Source organism: Psittacula echo, assembly GCF_963264785.1.
Source record: "Psittacula echo genome assembly, chromosome: 1".
Classification (NCBI taxonomy): Eukaryota; Metazoa; Chordata; class Aves; order Psittaciformes; family Psittacidae; genus Psittacula; species Psittacula echo.
In genome coordinates, this window is record NC_137735.1 from 124,248,114 (window position 1) to 124,263,401 (window position 15,288).

Here is a 15,288-nt window from a genome sequence, read left to right on the forward strand (position 1 = left end):
TATTGACGTGTACCATCATGTAGCACAGCATGACAATTCAGATCCCTAAGAGGAAAGCTGCATTGTACAACTGCATGAAGTTAGTTTCTTCCTAGAATAATTTCCATTTTTATTAATATTTATTTCTGCCACACATACTGGTTCAGCAGCTGCAGGTCTAAGCTCAATTAAGTCCCTAGACAGCACAAAATTAAGAAAGCATTATCTGAATTAAATGAACCATTCAAGTGCTTTCTGCTGCTGAATCAATTAATTGTTAAATATTTAAGATACCTACATCAAAATTCCAGCACGTTGGGGTTTTTTAACTTAAATTATAGATGGGCTGAAGAAACACAGGCTTCTGGAAGAGAAGCTCTTATTATGATATATGTAAGAGCAGGTCTAAGCAACAAGATGACAACTACTTGATGTTGATCCTTCATCTGACAGGTGATGTTCAACTGACAAGTCAGTTGTTTTAGACATTTGGTGCTATTTTCAGGAGTCATTTTTATAATAGCAGCTATTTCAGTGAAATGGTTTGTCAATGTGACATTAATTTGGGGATCAAACCAGTAGTTTTATCCTATCCATGCACTACCCTGTGTTCTTCAGGCAAAATAATCACCTGCTTTTGTTACAAATCTAATCTGTTGGAAGACTGCAATCATACAGAAATGCTTGCCTGCTTCTCACTACAAGTTTGGTATGGAGAGATACTAAAATAAGGTTCACACAGGTTTCTCTTCTACCACGAAAATCAAACTGCAACAGTATCTTCTATCTCCTGTTCCCCTGAGTTGTCACCTGAAAGAGCAGTAGCCCCTGCAGGAGATAAACATATGCAGCAGGATGAGACACGCTTCTGCCCTTTTGTTGCTCCTTTTGTACTTTGATCTTAACACACCAATATACCAGCCTCATGCCTCCATTTATTTCCTGCTTTGGCTCCACAAGCTGCTCCACGCTCCCTTATTCCCATCCCAGAGCTATTTTATTCCTGATCCCCTCTCTTTAGCTTGCACCCTCAGTGCTATAGAAACCAGAATTCCAACCTACCCTTTACATACTGACATCCAAAAGCCCACGTCTTACCCATTTAACACCCACTTCAGGCATCCTGCTCCCTTTCCCACAAACAGTTTTGCTCATGCTCATCCTCCTCAGCAGGAAGGAAGTGCTGCTGCTTCTTTCACAGTAAAGAGAGCAAGGGAAGCTACTGTGCACATTAAATACCAATCAGGAGAAAGTGCCCAGTGTGGAAGTGAAGGTCCAGGTCAACACCATGCAATAAACAACCACCTCCAGTCTGAGCATCTGATTTATAAAGAAAATATTTCCCCATAAGCTCTACAGCAAATTATGGCCACTGCTAGGAAAGCATTCTTTTCTGCAGTTAGACATCCCTGTCTAGAGTCACTACAAAATGGTTATCGCTTTAACTGGATAGAATCTGTTACTGTAAAAATAGCTGACACATTCAGCATTCCAAGTAGTGAAAATTCTCTAAAAGTATTTAGCCGTGTTCTGTTTCAACAAGCTACACAACTCAAATGTATGCAAGGCTACACAAATATGTTCACACTTTAAAACTTACTTGAATGGGCTTTCAATAGATGTGGTTGTAACTTTAAAGTGCTTGTATCTTCTTGCATTCATTCTTTCATTTGTCGTGATACCCAAGCAAGATATCTGAAGACAGGAAAAAAAGAGTAAGCAATTTAGCTCTTGTAAAAACATACAAACAAGCCCTGCCTAAGCCAGACTGAAAAACAAAGACCAAATTTACTGGTTTATATTCTTTCCATCTAGGGAAATTATCAGGTCCCAACATAAAACAGCACAGAATACTGGTACCAGACTGTGCAAAATATTTGATTTTGAAAGTGATCAGAAATCAAGCATGATCATCGAATAAACCGTGACTTCTTAGTTCATAACAAAGAGATGCCTGAACTGCACTGTTAGCTGAAGTGCACTGTAAATAACAGATTCAGGAGTTACTCTACACAGCATCTGACTGACTTTTTTTTTCCTCCAGACATTCTAGTTATAGCTCCGTTAGTATGTTTTTCCTGATTTATAAATGTGTTGCAGTAACATAACTTTTCTGTCTGTAAGACGAAAAAGATGGCCAGAAAAATAGTGGGGTGTTTTTGGTTGTTGTTACTTGTGTTTTTTGTCCCTTTTCCATAATAATTCGTCCCAAAGGCTGTGATTTTCTGTAACAGCTTTCCAACTACATTAGCCTAAAATGATATCTTACCTAAAAATGGAGCTTATTTAATGTGATGTAATTGGAAACAAAAATGTAAGAATGTCCATAGCAGCCGTATACTACAGGAAGATAAAATCTTGTCATTCCTTGTGAAATATAAAAAGTCAAACAACTGCATGTTGCAGAAGCAAAAACATTTAAAAAGTTAAGTTTGGGCTGGCTTGCCCCATTTGGATGTACTTACTATCTCAAGCATTTTCTTCACCTCCATGAAACCCTGTGAAGTTTCACGTCTATGTATACAAATGGGCTCTCAACAGCCACCTTTTGATGTAGGAAGTAGAGGTTTTTAAGATAGTAGGTAGTGTTTTGACAATAACTCTGGCCAGTTCAATAAGAGGGACAGGTCCAAACTTTATGATGAAGATGAAAAAAAAGCAGCTAGAGTAGGGGTTATGCAGTTGCAAATCAAAAGAAGCATTTTAGAGAATATTTTTATCCATTTCATCATTATGGCAAATGCTGATTTGCCATGAATAATCCCAAGTTTTCTATGCATAAAACTCTTAGGAAATTTAGTCATATGACTATGTTCAGTTTTCATTTTTCCAGGATTATTAAAGAAGTCAAATACTAGATTTTACTTAATTGCACTAATGATACAAAATACTATGAGACGTATTTTTCTAAATGGCGTAATTCAAAGATTCATCTGTAAAAAGATCCTATTAACAGGAATCCTCAATGGGGAACTGAATGGATCACAATGCAAGTACAATGGAATCATAGAATCATAGAATAGTTAGGGTTGGAAAGGACCTTAAGATCATCTAAGTTCCAATCCCCCTGCCATGGGCAGGGACACCCCACACCATGCCACCCAAGGCTCTGTCCAACCTGGCCTTGAACACCGCCAGAGATAGAGCATTCAAAACTTCCTTGGGCAACCCATTCCAGAGCCTCACCACCCTCACAGTAAAGAATTTCTTCCTTATATCCAATCTAAACTTCCCCTGTTTAAGTTTAACCCGTTACCCCTTGTCCTGTCACATGCTTATTCTGCTAAAAGTCTGGTGGGTTAGACTGCTTTAAAGCCACCTGAAAGACATGGAGTTACCTCTGCTCATTTGTCATGGGCAGGGAAGGCCTCTGAAAGACTGAAGAGCTATCACTCACACGTGAAAGGTTTTGAAATTGATATATGTTATAAATGATGAATATTGTAGAAAAAGAAGAATAAACCTTAAAATTTCCTGAAAAGTTGTACCTAAGCTTTAGAGGATTATTTTTATTTCCAGGATCTCTGAAAGGATTAAATCAGTTAAGTCTCATGGTTCATTAATGACAAGTCATAGCAAAAGACTTTCAAGTCTTACTTAAAGGCTTTCAGTATGACTCGTCTTTTCTTAAAATGAAAAACAAAAACATGGGTTTGGTCAAATTACAGTACAGTAACATGACCTCAAATCACACTGAAGCAGGGTAGGAAATTACTGCATCCCCTTGAAGTTACCACCTTTTTCTCCTAATGATGTATTGCATTATTCCAAGCTCAACTGACAGATCTTACCCTCTGTTAGTATTTATTGGCTTTCTCTGGCCTGGTTTGCCTTTTTGTCATTCTAAGAACAGAAAACAGAAGGTAGGTATTTTAAATCTCTTGCCCCCCCAGAAAACCCACAAAGGCACAAGTGAATGAGAAGTGAATAATGTCTAATATCCAGAGACAACAGATGCTGGCCTCTTCCAGCGTGGCTGAGAGACTAAACACTTGATCTTGCATAATGAACATTAAAATTCAAACGAGAGAACTATTAGATATTCTTATGTCACTCTCAAAACTCAGCATTACAAGAAGGGCTCTTCCATACCTGATACATCTGACACATGAGTAACACAGCCACCCACATGAAGTGAAAAACACTGTTTAGAAACATCCAGAACATCCATGGAGAACAGGTAGCAATTTGTGTAACGTAGGTCCAAAATCCATCTTTTGCATAACTTGTCTCACAGTGGAATCCCCAGTCTAGAGAATAAACAAAGTGTCAAAAAAACCATACAGAAGTGTTAAGATATGTTTACTACACATGAAGAGAATGCCTATATTTAAATGTAATAAATAAGAAAATGACAATGTGCCAAAATAGTTTTACTTGCTCTATCTTCCTTTCCCAACTCCTTGAATACGTGACACATGCATATACTTGGCTGTGATAAAGAAAAAAAATCTAGGACAAGAAAAACATCATCTTCTAACTTAAAACACCCAGTACAGTCACCTAGTAATGTGCAGATGGATTCCAGAAAAAAAATGTCCAAAACTCTGGTGAGACAGCAGCATGTAAAAATCTATACCAGGAGATAAACAAAATATTTATAGGCAATTGAAAGAATAAAAAGGCAAAAAGCCCTTATTTACTCACAAGAAATACATCCATAAATCATCCAGCAGATCATAAAAAGCAAGAAGAACAGGTATCCCATAAAATAGCGGTGGTTCCCAGCTCCTAAAGTTGCACAAAAACAGGGATTGAATTACTATGCTTTTAGAAGACAGACAACACTACACTAGAAAGTTCAACTGGTTGCTTAGATTACTGCTTCTTATTGTATACAAAAACATTACTCTCCCATATTAAGCCAATATAACTTCAAGACAGTGAAAGTAGCTGGTTTACTTATGATTGCTCTTTTCTTTTATACTTCTCAGACAACAAAGCAATGTTTTATTTTCTCCAATTTCTGTCACATTATAGCTGCAATTCACACAAATGCATTTCATTTGTAACCTTTCACAAGCTAAGAAAATAATTGATTTAGAACAATGTTGGTGACAGCTGTTGCAGAGCCCTGAACAGCCAGGAATTACACATCAATAGTTTTAAAATCGCATTGAAAAAAAGTAGCATTCACTTTCATAAAATAAATAAAAATATGAATAAATATAGAATCTCCTTTCATAATAAGGTAGCTCATAGCTTAGGTTTAAACCTGCTCAGTGAAGCTAAAAATAAAATATGTAACAGAACTTGTAAAACAAATAAATGTAACTGAACAGACAACCTGGCTAAAATAAGCAGAATGTGTTTTATCCCATTCATTAAGAGAGAATTTAAACACAAGAAAATTCAGTTACTGAAAGACTGATCTATTTTTAACACTAATAGAGCTAAAAAGATGTCTTTTATGCAAATACATCATAATTCTGAGGTACTCAGCCTTCCTTCTGTTTGTAAAATATGTCCACTGTTGCAACCTTCCAACTGCTCCAGGCTGTAAACTAAACCCACAGAGATGATAATGGGCTACAAAAGATTTGGCTGTCACCATCTACCAACACAGCATTTACTACTTCATTATGTCAAATGTTTTGCCTGCTAAAACAAGAGCATCCTCTGGAGGCATAAAATAAAGTGCTTTTAGCAAGTGAACTAAAGGACTATATAAATAGGAGATGAGGAAAAATACACATACAATACAAGCTAGACTAAACACATTTCCTTGAAAATCAAACAAGTTCCTGCAGACATAAAATATGTTGTAAAATTACCTTCAATCACCTAAAGCATATGAGAAACAGTGCTGGGAATGTCCTATGGGAATATCCCTAAGGTATAACCTTCATTTGCGTTCTAAATTTCAGAACTGTTAAGTTTCATTAAAGACAGTCTTTTGAAAAATGGAAGTTGAACAGTGACCTAGAGGTCCATATGAGAGGCATCTGATGAGATGCTTCATTCAGCAGCATCTTCAATGATAGTAAACCAAATTATACGTAACAGGAAATCCATCTGTACCTGGCAAAATCATCTATGTGGCACTTCAAAAACACAAAAGAGACAGGCACAATCTTGGTTACAGTTTAAAAAAACAAAAGACATTGGAAAAAGAAACTGGAGAAACCGCCTTTCTTCTCTATCTTTAGTAAGACTGGACAAAACACAGCATTATTTTCTGCAGAAAGAACTGTCGCTACTTTCTTTTATATGGTTGTGCATAGATTATACATAAGTAATAAAAGTCAATTATCTTTATTATATGTTATTGATGGAGTTAGAGTGCATGATTTAGACTGTTTGTTGATTTCTTAGTTTTTCCTACTTTTAGCTCCTTGGAGAAGAATCCCGATGGGAGTAAAAAGTGATAATTATTCTAAACCATAAAATAATTTCTCATATACACAAGACCTACTTTCTGAGCCACTGCCATCAGGACAATAATACATTACAACATCAGCAGAACCCATATGACTCAACAATTTAAAATTTGGGTCTAGCTCCTTTCATGCTATTACTTGAAGATTAGATTTCTGTTGCCAGTCTGCAGTTTGTGTTTGCAATGTAACTACAAGTTTAACATTTTTGATTTTCAAAAAAACAACAGTAAAAAGCATAATGCTATTTTGATACTTGGTTTAAAAGATAAGTATCATCACCTTTAGAGACTTGCTCACTGCAGTTTTAACTAAAATTCTGTGGGTACGATAAAAATAATTTGCCCCAATTGCCAATGCATTTATTTTTCAAATAGTCTGTACTTTTTGTCAGCCTCTTCAGAATGGTAAAAATATTCTCTCTCAATCTCTTTATGTGCCAAGTTTCACCCCCAAATGATTTATTTTAGGGTCTGTACACACTGTTAGAGTATTTCTCAGTCCTATTCTAAGTAAAATTCTTATCCTTCTAACACATTCAAAGGAAGGCTACACAAAATATTTCCAAATTCCACCATTCCAGAAAAGTGTGATTCATGTTTCCCTTTTTGGCAAACATAGCAGGAATGCTGTTTTAAGAATGGATTCTGGTTTGTAATCCTATGCTCAGAGTCACCATGTACCAATCTGAGCGCAACAGAGAAGCCATATAAGGTCATTCACACCATCGCTCCCTCCAGCTCACGCTGTTCCCAGAGTGTGATTTCTAATACTTTTTTTCCCAGCATACTTTCAAGTGTCCTAATGTTTAGTTTTATCCCCAGTTATCCCAAGCAATCTGTACAGGACCACCAGTAGACAGATTCTGCTTTTCCATCACCACTGTTTTTAAAAAACAGATTTCTTCCACCTAACAATACCATTGCTCACTCTCTTACTACACACACACACACACACTAAGGTCTTTCCTCCCCAGTCTGGTTTTCACCCTTTTCCTGTTACTGATTAAAATACTGGATCCTCTGTCCTGCTGACAAGTACTTACTCCTCTGCACTCTTGCAAAACAGTTACTAACCATTCTCTGAAACCTGAGCCCATCCCCCTTGCCAGTTTTAATTAAAAACGTCTTAGTTCTTCATTGTGCATCTAAAATATAAATCAAAAGTAGCTCAGGTAGTAACATCAACAGGAAATGTAAAATAGAAGGCAGTGATATAGGTCCATCTCAATGAGACTTCAGTGGTGCGCTATTACAATTCAAATGCCAGCATGACTATTTTACTCTTCACCACAAGACCAAAGTACTGTGACTATCCATTATTATATGTATTTGGAAGGACCACAATGAAGCATTTATTGACCATCAGCTGCCAATGAATCCAGGTTCTAATTCTTCCCCAAGATTTATGTTACCTCTGCTTGTATCCTAAAAAAAATAAACCAGTGAGGCAGGCTGCACTCATTTCCTAGCTGTGAAGTGTTCAATGCTCCCTGCATAATAATGGCTTTCAAATAAGTTTCTCAAAATGTATGACAGGGCATAGTAGCATTTAGAGACTTTAGTCTTGCTCTATTCTATATATATATTCCTTTTGTCATCACTGGGGACAATAAGCAACCACCTGGGGAGTCAAAAAGAGGAGAATACCTCAATAGGATTCTGTATCTAGCTGCGATCATCATGACATTCTGAGTAAGTCCACTTTCCCATTAAATTACTGAAAATTATTGGTAAAGATGAAAGATTTTATCTTATGCAATGGATAATAGTCCATTGTGGAATCAGTACATGCTTTTTCTGCAGATTTTAAAAAGCAGTTAAGCTTTGCATCTTCTAATTGAGTTTATGTGAATAAAAATATATACGCAGGAAACTGAATTAGACAGAAGAATTTTGAGGATGAGTATGTAACAGACAATACAAATTAGAATAATGCAGAGAATGGCATGTAGAAAGAAAAATTAAGCTCAATACTGAAAATATTTTTCCCTCTACCAAAAGTCCTCAACAGTTTTCCTCAGACTTTGGCAGAAACCAAGTCACTTTCACCATGAAATGAGAACAGATACAAACCTGTACAACACCCAGGGGACATTTCAGAAGCTTTTCCCTTCTTTATCTGTTCAGACAACATCATATTTTAGCAAATTACTCACCTACACAGTTACCCACCCACGGGCAGTGGTGATCAAACTTTGCTATACATCGATTGCATACACCACAGTGTTTGGATCTCACTGGCTTCCGTATCTGTAAGGGTTATTAACATTTGTTTAGAAAAGCAAAAGACTCAGCCATTTTAAATAGGACCATCCCTCATTTAAACGTAAAATGATTTTGCTGATGTTAATCCCTTAAAAAACCCTCAAAACCGATACTAATTTTTAAAGCAATCTTAGGTATTAAGCTTTACCTATACCCTATTTAACACAAACATCTATGCAATCATGTCAAAATGATTTTCACACTATTCTTGTTATATATACAGGATTTTTTTCCAGTCCTCCAGCTATGGAGCTTTAGATAGCAACCACTTTAACTTCAGCTTTTCAATAACAAAAATACAGAATGAGTTTGAGTTCCACGATTCTGTCACTATCTTTCATAAATGAGTTGTAACAAACTCTCCCAGCTTTTTTTCTAAAGACAGGAATACAACTCAGCAAGTGCAAGTTGGTGGAACTTAAAATGCCAAATTACTCCCAACATTGACTTTTTTTTAACACTTATGCTGTGAAAGAAATATAAAATGGCAACAAAAAAGAACTGATACAAAAGTATTCTAAGATATATGCATATATACACACACATCATTTTTAAGGTGCCACATCGGTACATAGTTTTCCCGATTAAATTTTGGGAATATTAACATCATTCATGCTCTACATAGGTCACAGCATTATAGTGCAACACTGACAACCTTGATAATTTTATATTACTAGTTTCTTTCTATAAAACTTTCTATAAAAGAAACGCATTGCATTTCACTATGGTTACTTTTTTTCCTTAAGCAATTATTCCCTTTTAAATTTTCTGTGATGAAACTAATTATTAACTAGTCCAAGCAAAGCATTTGCTTTTAATTTGGCAAGCTTTAAAAAACTATGAACTCCTTCAATTATTGTCAAACTGAGAAGTACACTTGATTTTTTTTGGGGAAAAAAATTTACTAGAAGAACCACGTAATTTTATTGTGAGTTACAAAAGTGGTTTTCACAACTTGTTAGCTGTACAGCCAGCCATCTAGGCAGATATATTGGATTCTTGGATTTCAACACCAGCAAGTTATTTCCACAGTGATTATCTGTTTTCCTCTTCCTATTGCAGGTTCTTTTTTGTGTACAGACATATTAATTGAAAACACAGCTTAAATGAAAGATTACAAATAAATACTGCCTTTGAAACTCCATTAAGGCCAAAAATGTGTTCAGCACAGGAACACCTAATTTTGGCCTAACATAACAGAAATCAGTGCTGCAATTGATTAAAAAATACACTACCAAGCAGGTACTGCAGAATATACTGAGGTCCAGACTTCCTGTCTCTGCAAGTTCTACTATTGTCTGCAGAAAAAAAAAAGGGAAAAGGAAAATAAGAAATTAGAATTTAGCACATAAACAAATGCTGACAGCCATTGCAATAGCTGCTTTTCAGACCCAGGGTTGTGAACTCTCTTCATTTCAGGTACTTTCCACACTGGAAGAACTTAAATTCAGCTGAAACAGATTTTAAACCTATAATTTCAAACCAATATGCACATTTATTTCTCAATTAATTCTAGATTATACTTATTCCTAGTCTATTTAAGTTTAATTAGAGAAAAAGCAAGCTTATATTAATTTTGATACATCCACACAGTGGTTAGCACCAGTTTGACTAACACGTTGTTAAACCTATTGGAATTAATGCAGCTGAATTTCCAAACGGGAACGTAAATTAAACTAGCTAGCATGATCTGCCAGTCTGAAAAACAGACTTTCTTTCCAGTGGTATCCCATCAAAAGCTTTAAATCTATATTCACCTCTTTCCCCAGATATTGAAGCTTCAAGAAAGAAAACAAATAATGCAAACCAAACCTCCTCTTACTGACAATGCTATACTTACGGGTCAAGTGATACACAGAAGAAGGTATCAGTTAAAGCACGCCTATAATTTCACATTAAATAATAGGAGCTTTTCTTATTTTATACACTCCTTCAGTACTCAATTGTTGGAATAGAAGGAACCTAATATTCTATTAAATGGTTTCCAACAATTTTTAAATTCAGCAGCTGGGATCATGCCATGTTAGACTTAAATGACATTTTGACATTTGCAACATACGGAAAATATCCTGAAAACATCTTTTACAGAACAACTTTCTTGGACTAGAAGGAACTCACTCAGCATAAATAGTTTAACGGCAAATAGGTTAATCTACTGCTCCCTTTCAAACCATACCTATACTCATATAGGTGGTTTCTAACTGCAGAAGCACTAGAATAGTCCTTACAACTAGTTTCTCATCATAGCAATATAGACGTAACTTCCTTAATTAGATGATGACCACTCAGGTGGGTATCTTGACTGAAGTGGTAGAAGTTTTCCTCCAAAATACTACACTGGTTACAAAAAATCTGTGGAAATGAGTCTTGAAAGTAACCAGTAAATCTACAGTCAACAGGCTGGGCGTAAATCAGTGTCTTAATGCATGTCCACCTTCATATCACCTCTCCAATCAACCACTGCCATTCACAAGCCTTTCCATGCAGCTTGTCAACTTCAGTGCTCTACATCCCTTTCTCATCTCCCTCTGCCACCCCTTGCTTCTCTAATATCCCCATCACAGGAAATGAGTCTAAAGGGCCTCCCTCACAAGAGTAATTTTAGTAAATAAGCCAAATGAACAGAAAAAAACCCACACAATGAGATGTATCTACCATGATTTCAGTGCTGCTGGCGTGCCTTTTGATACCTTGGAAAATTGATACAATATATTTGAACAATTTCATAAATAGTTCCTCTGATTTCAGTGGGAGTATACACTACACTACAGATTAACAAAAGGGTGCCACACAAGAGAATGTACATGGTGTGATGCTCAACACTGGAGTCAGTATCACCCACAAGTAAGATCCCAAAGCTTGGAAGGATAGAACTGAACCAGAGCAGACAAATCACTTCTAAATATAACTCACTGAGCTTATACAGAGACCCAGGAGCACTCAAGTTAGAATATATTGTTGTGCTTTGTAAACCTTTTGTCTATTTTCTGTGCTTTTGAACTACCAGAAATTTTTCTTTATTTACTTATTTTAAGAATGACTTGGCTTATTTTGCAACACAGAAGAAAGGACATGACAAATGAGAAGAATAAACATCTGACATTGTTACTACACATTTCCAAACATACTTAACTTGGCCAACCGGAATTAAAAGAATTCTTCTGGTTGCTTATTCCAAAGGTAAAGGCTAACTGAACATTAAATATTTGGAGACAAATTCTGAAAACATGAAAAAGCACTACACTGCATAAAAATAAGGCACACGTCCTACAGTGCGTTATAACCCTGACAACAGATCATTTTTACGGATTGGTTAACTGCAGTGTAAGAAATCTAAAACACTCTTAGCCATATGCATCTGCCTAAAGAAGCTGCATTTCGTAATTCCTATCCAGTTCAGCAAGGCTTTTGTAACCACACTCAACTACTCAAGCAAGTAGATAAAATGAGTTGCATATTTGAGTAATTTGCTGAATCCAAACCAAAGTGCAGTTGCTGACTACACTATATAATTCAGTCCAGTTGAAGGAAGACAATTTAGTTTGGAATTTACTTTGGCAAATTTGCAATAACAGAAAGGGAATTTGCAGAATAAATGTGCACATTGATTAAACATAACTCAGCTGCAACCTGTTGGAGAATACAAAAATCATTTAAGGTATGCCAGCCATCCTTTTAAAGCCTATTATATTTTCATTCCTATGTATGACCATAATTCCAAGTGGTCTGATGTCAACCCACACAGGTGTTTTCACAAATTACTGTGAAGTAGAAGCTCAAACCTCATCTTTGGTGGGACATGAGCTTCTAGGAAACTTCGACAAAATGAAACAAAATGCATCTGCTGCTTGTATAATTTTTGCATATTCGGTCTCAGTGTGGATGCTGAGAACAATGCATGTAAATTAAAAGAAATCAGAAGTGCTAATAACAGTATTGTAACATCTTAGAAAGATATCCATATTTTCTCTAATATCAATACCAAAACAGAAATTCACCCCAGACAGCCAGGTGTTTTGGTTGATTTAGTCTCAAAATGTTTGTCAGTCCAATACTTTCAGACACAAGGATAATGAGAGGTGCTTAGAAGTCTGGGAAGATTTTAGAAACTCAACTAACACTTTTCTCATAATGGGTTATTTGTTTTAGTTAGGCAAAACTTTGAAACTTCACACTTTCGTTTTCAACCAACCTCTTTTTAAGCTTTTTATTTTGAAAATTTAAGTTGCGATTTTATTTTCATAGAATCACAGAATAGTCTGGGTTAGAAGGGAGCTTAAAGACCACCTAGTTTCAACCCCCCTTGCCATGAGCAGGGACACCTTCCACTAGACCAGGTTGCCCCAAGCCCCATCCAACCTGGCCTTGAACACTGCCAGGGATAGGGCAGCCACAGCTTCTCTGGCAACCTGTGCCAGCACCTCACCACCCTCATAGTGAAGAATTCCTACCTTATATCTTACCTAAATCTATTCTCTTTCAGTTTAAAGCCATTACCTCTTGTCCTATCACTACATGTCCTTATAAAAAGTCCATCTTGTTACTCAAAATGACCACCATGCAACTTTGAACCAGTAAGACTTGAGCATATTTCAAATACAAAAAGAGAAGGCTGGAAGACAAGACCTTTCAACATTTTAGACCTTCTGTGGTACAACAATTTGTTGACATTACATTCACTGAACAGCGAACTACTCTAACCAACTAGTGAATGGCTGCTGAAGAACAAGTTTCACGTATCTCATGGCTTTACCTTTTTCTTTTGTTCTTCCGTGGCTTTGATGATTCCTGGATCAGATTTCCAGGATTTTCCAAAATTGTAGAAAAGTGCAACGCTATTCGCGAGGAATGGAAGATGTATAAAGAAAAAATTGAGATGTGTTTGAAGTCAAGGAATTTAAAGTTTAACCCCAAATTTAATCTTTAAAATGCCCACTGATAATTCTGAAATAAAATTTAAATCAATTTTTACACAAGGATGCCCTTGAGTCACTGTCTTCTGAGTTGACAAAACTCAGCACTGCTGCAAGAACCAGCCTGGTACTCAGTATTTTCTGTTGTTCAAACTTGAAAACTTAAGTTTTAAAATGCTGTTCTCCATGAGACATTTCTAAAGCACTTATCCTTCTGAAGAATGAATAATGATAGCTCAGTTTTCATAATTATTTTCCCTTTTAAATAAACTCCATGAAAACTATCTTCTCAAAAGTATTTCCTGTTTTCACAATAAACATTTCAGAGCTCTATTTATACGACAGACATTTGACTCCCTATATCTTTAGTTGCTTGACATTCCTGTTAGATCACAGAAAGGACTCCTTCTAGCCATAGAAGGAATTACGTTGCAACAACCACTGCTGCATGGCTATCATGTCTCAACACCACTTATCTCCAGCAAAGGTGCTGTCTGAAAACCGGTCCTATTATAGGGCAAAACCCATATTTCACACCAACAAAAAGTTATTTTTAACATATTAGTACATCTAATGCTTACAAACCCACAGGATTTAGTATTCTGGAAGTGTTTATAAAATCAGTTACCATATAAAGACAGAAAATAACCATTAGTTTTAAAAAACATTTCCTGTGTTGAATGACTTGCCATTTAACATGGCTAGTCTCACAACACGACATTTCTTCAAAGAATTAAAACATTTCTTAGCAATGATGTCGAAAAAACCAAATACTTCAAACATGCCTCTTCCATAAAAGGTGGAAAATTGTATCCTCTGATAAACCTACAAAAGCCCTAACCAACCTAACTAAAGATACCTGTCAGCTGTCAGTCACAACTGCAAGGAGTTGCCATATTTGACAAAGCGGTGGTGGCAGAAGCGTCTACAGCATTATACAGGCAAAAAGGACACTGATTATTCTGGCATAAATCACTCACGGCACACACAGACTATATTATGAGTAATTTAAATTAGTATTTCTTTCTACTTTGGTAAATCATTAGAACTTCTACTGTTATTCAACTTCAATACGTTGTATGCTTGCATTACAAAACGCTGCATGTAAGACTTAAAACCAAGCATTATATGGCAAACATTAGATTATTTATCAACAATATATTCTATTCTATTCTTGAAAAAATGTTCATTGAAGGCATTAAGCAGTAATAAAAAATTACATAAATCATTTATAAACAAATCACATGGTACAGATACAAGAAAATATTAACTGAAAAAACAGCACTTCTACAGAATAACAGTAAGTATCTCAAATCCTTCTATACTAATCATGTGATCTGAAAACTCTGAAATATGAATAAATGCAAGTGAAGTCTCTTTTTGACTTCTGACGCTAAGAAAGTCTCATTGTTCATGTGGAGTGTATCCTATCCTGAATAATTTTTGTTTTCCTTCTGTTGGGGGGAGGAATTGGTTGAGAATTTCTAATTAAAAAAATATTGGCAAGTTAAAATTTTAATCATGCAACTTATATAGTAGAATGTTAATGTTAAGTCACTAAAGGCTAATTAATCTTTCCTCTAACAACCTATTTCCAGCAAGTTTGTAATTTCCACCACCTACACAACAGCCTAACACAGTTCTATTTGATACATTACAGATAAAAAGCTTTGACTTTAATATTTCTACAATCTAATTTCTTCCTATTTTTCTTCTAAAATTATCTGCTGCCAAGAATAAACTGGTTCAGCG

General features: G+C 35.9%; 1 protein-coding gene across 6 annotated transcripts in view; it reads right to left on the bottom strand.

Moving 5' to 3' along the window:
* ZDHHC17 (zDHHC palmitoyltransferase 17) overlaps positions 1–15,288 on the bottom strand; it is a 74,756-nt gene that overhangs the window by 3,611 nt on the left and 55,857 nt on the right. For 4 of the 6 annotated variants that reach the window (XR_013958870.1, XM_080638877.1, XM_080638876.1 and 1 more), the window contains exons 11-16: positions 13,377–13,499; positions 9,859–9,921; positions 8,515–8,608; positions 4,627–4,710; positions 4,072–4,229; positions 1,580–1,674 (exon numbers count right to left, since the gene is read on the bottom strand). Coding sequence is in view for 5 of the 6 variants with exons in the window: in XM_080638877.1 (XP_080495003.1) it covers positions 1,580–1,674; positions 4,072–4,229; positions 4,627–4,710; positions 8,515–8,608; positions 9,859–9,921; positions 13,377–13,499 (617 nt within the window). In the remaining variant the exon portion in view is untranslated. The remainder of the gene's footprint in view (positions 1–1,579; positions 1,675–4,071; positions 4,230–4,626; positions 4,711–8,514; positions 8,609–9,858; positions 9,922–13,376; positions 13,500–15,288) is intronic. The other 2 variants (XM_080638875.1, XM_080638878.1) reach the window with 2 other exon arrangements.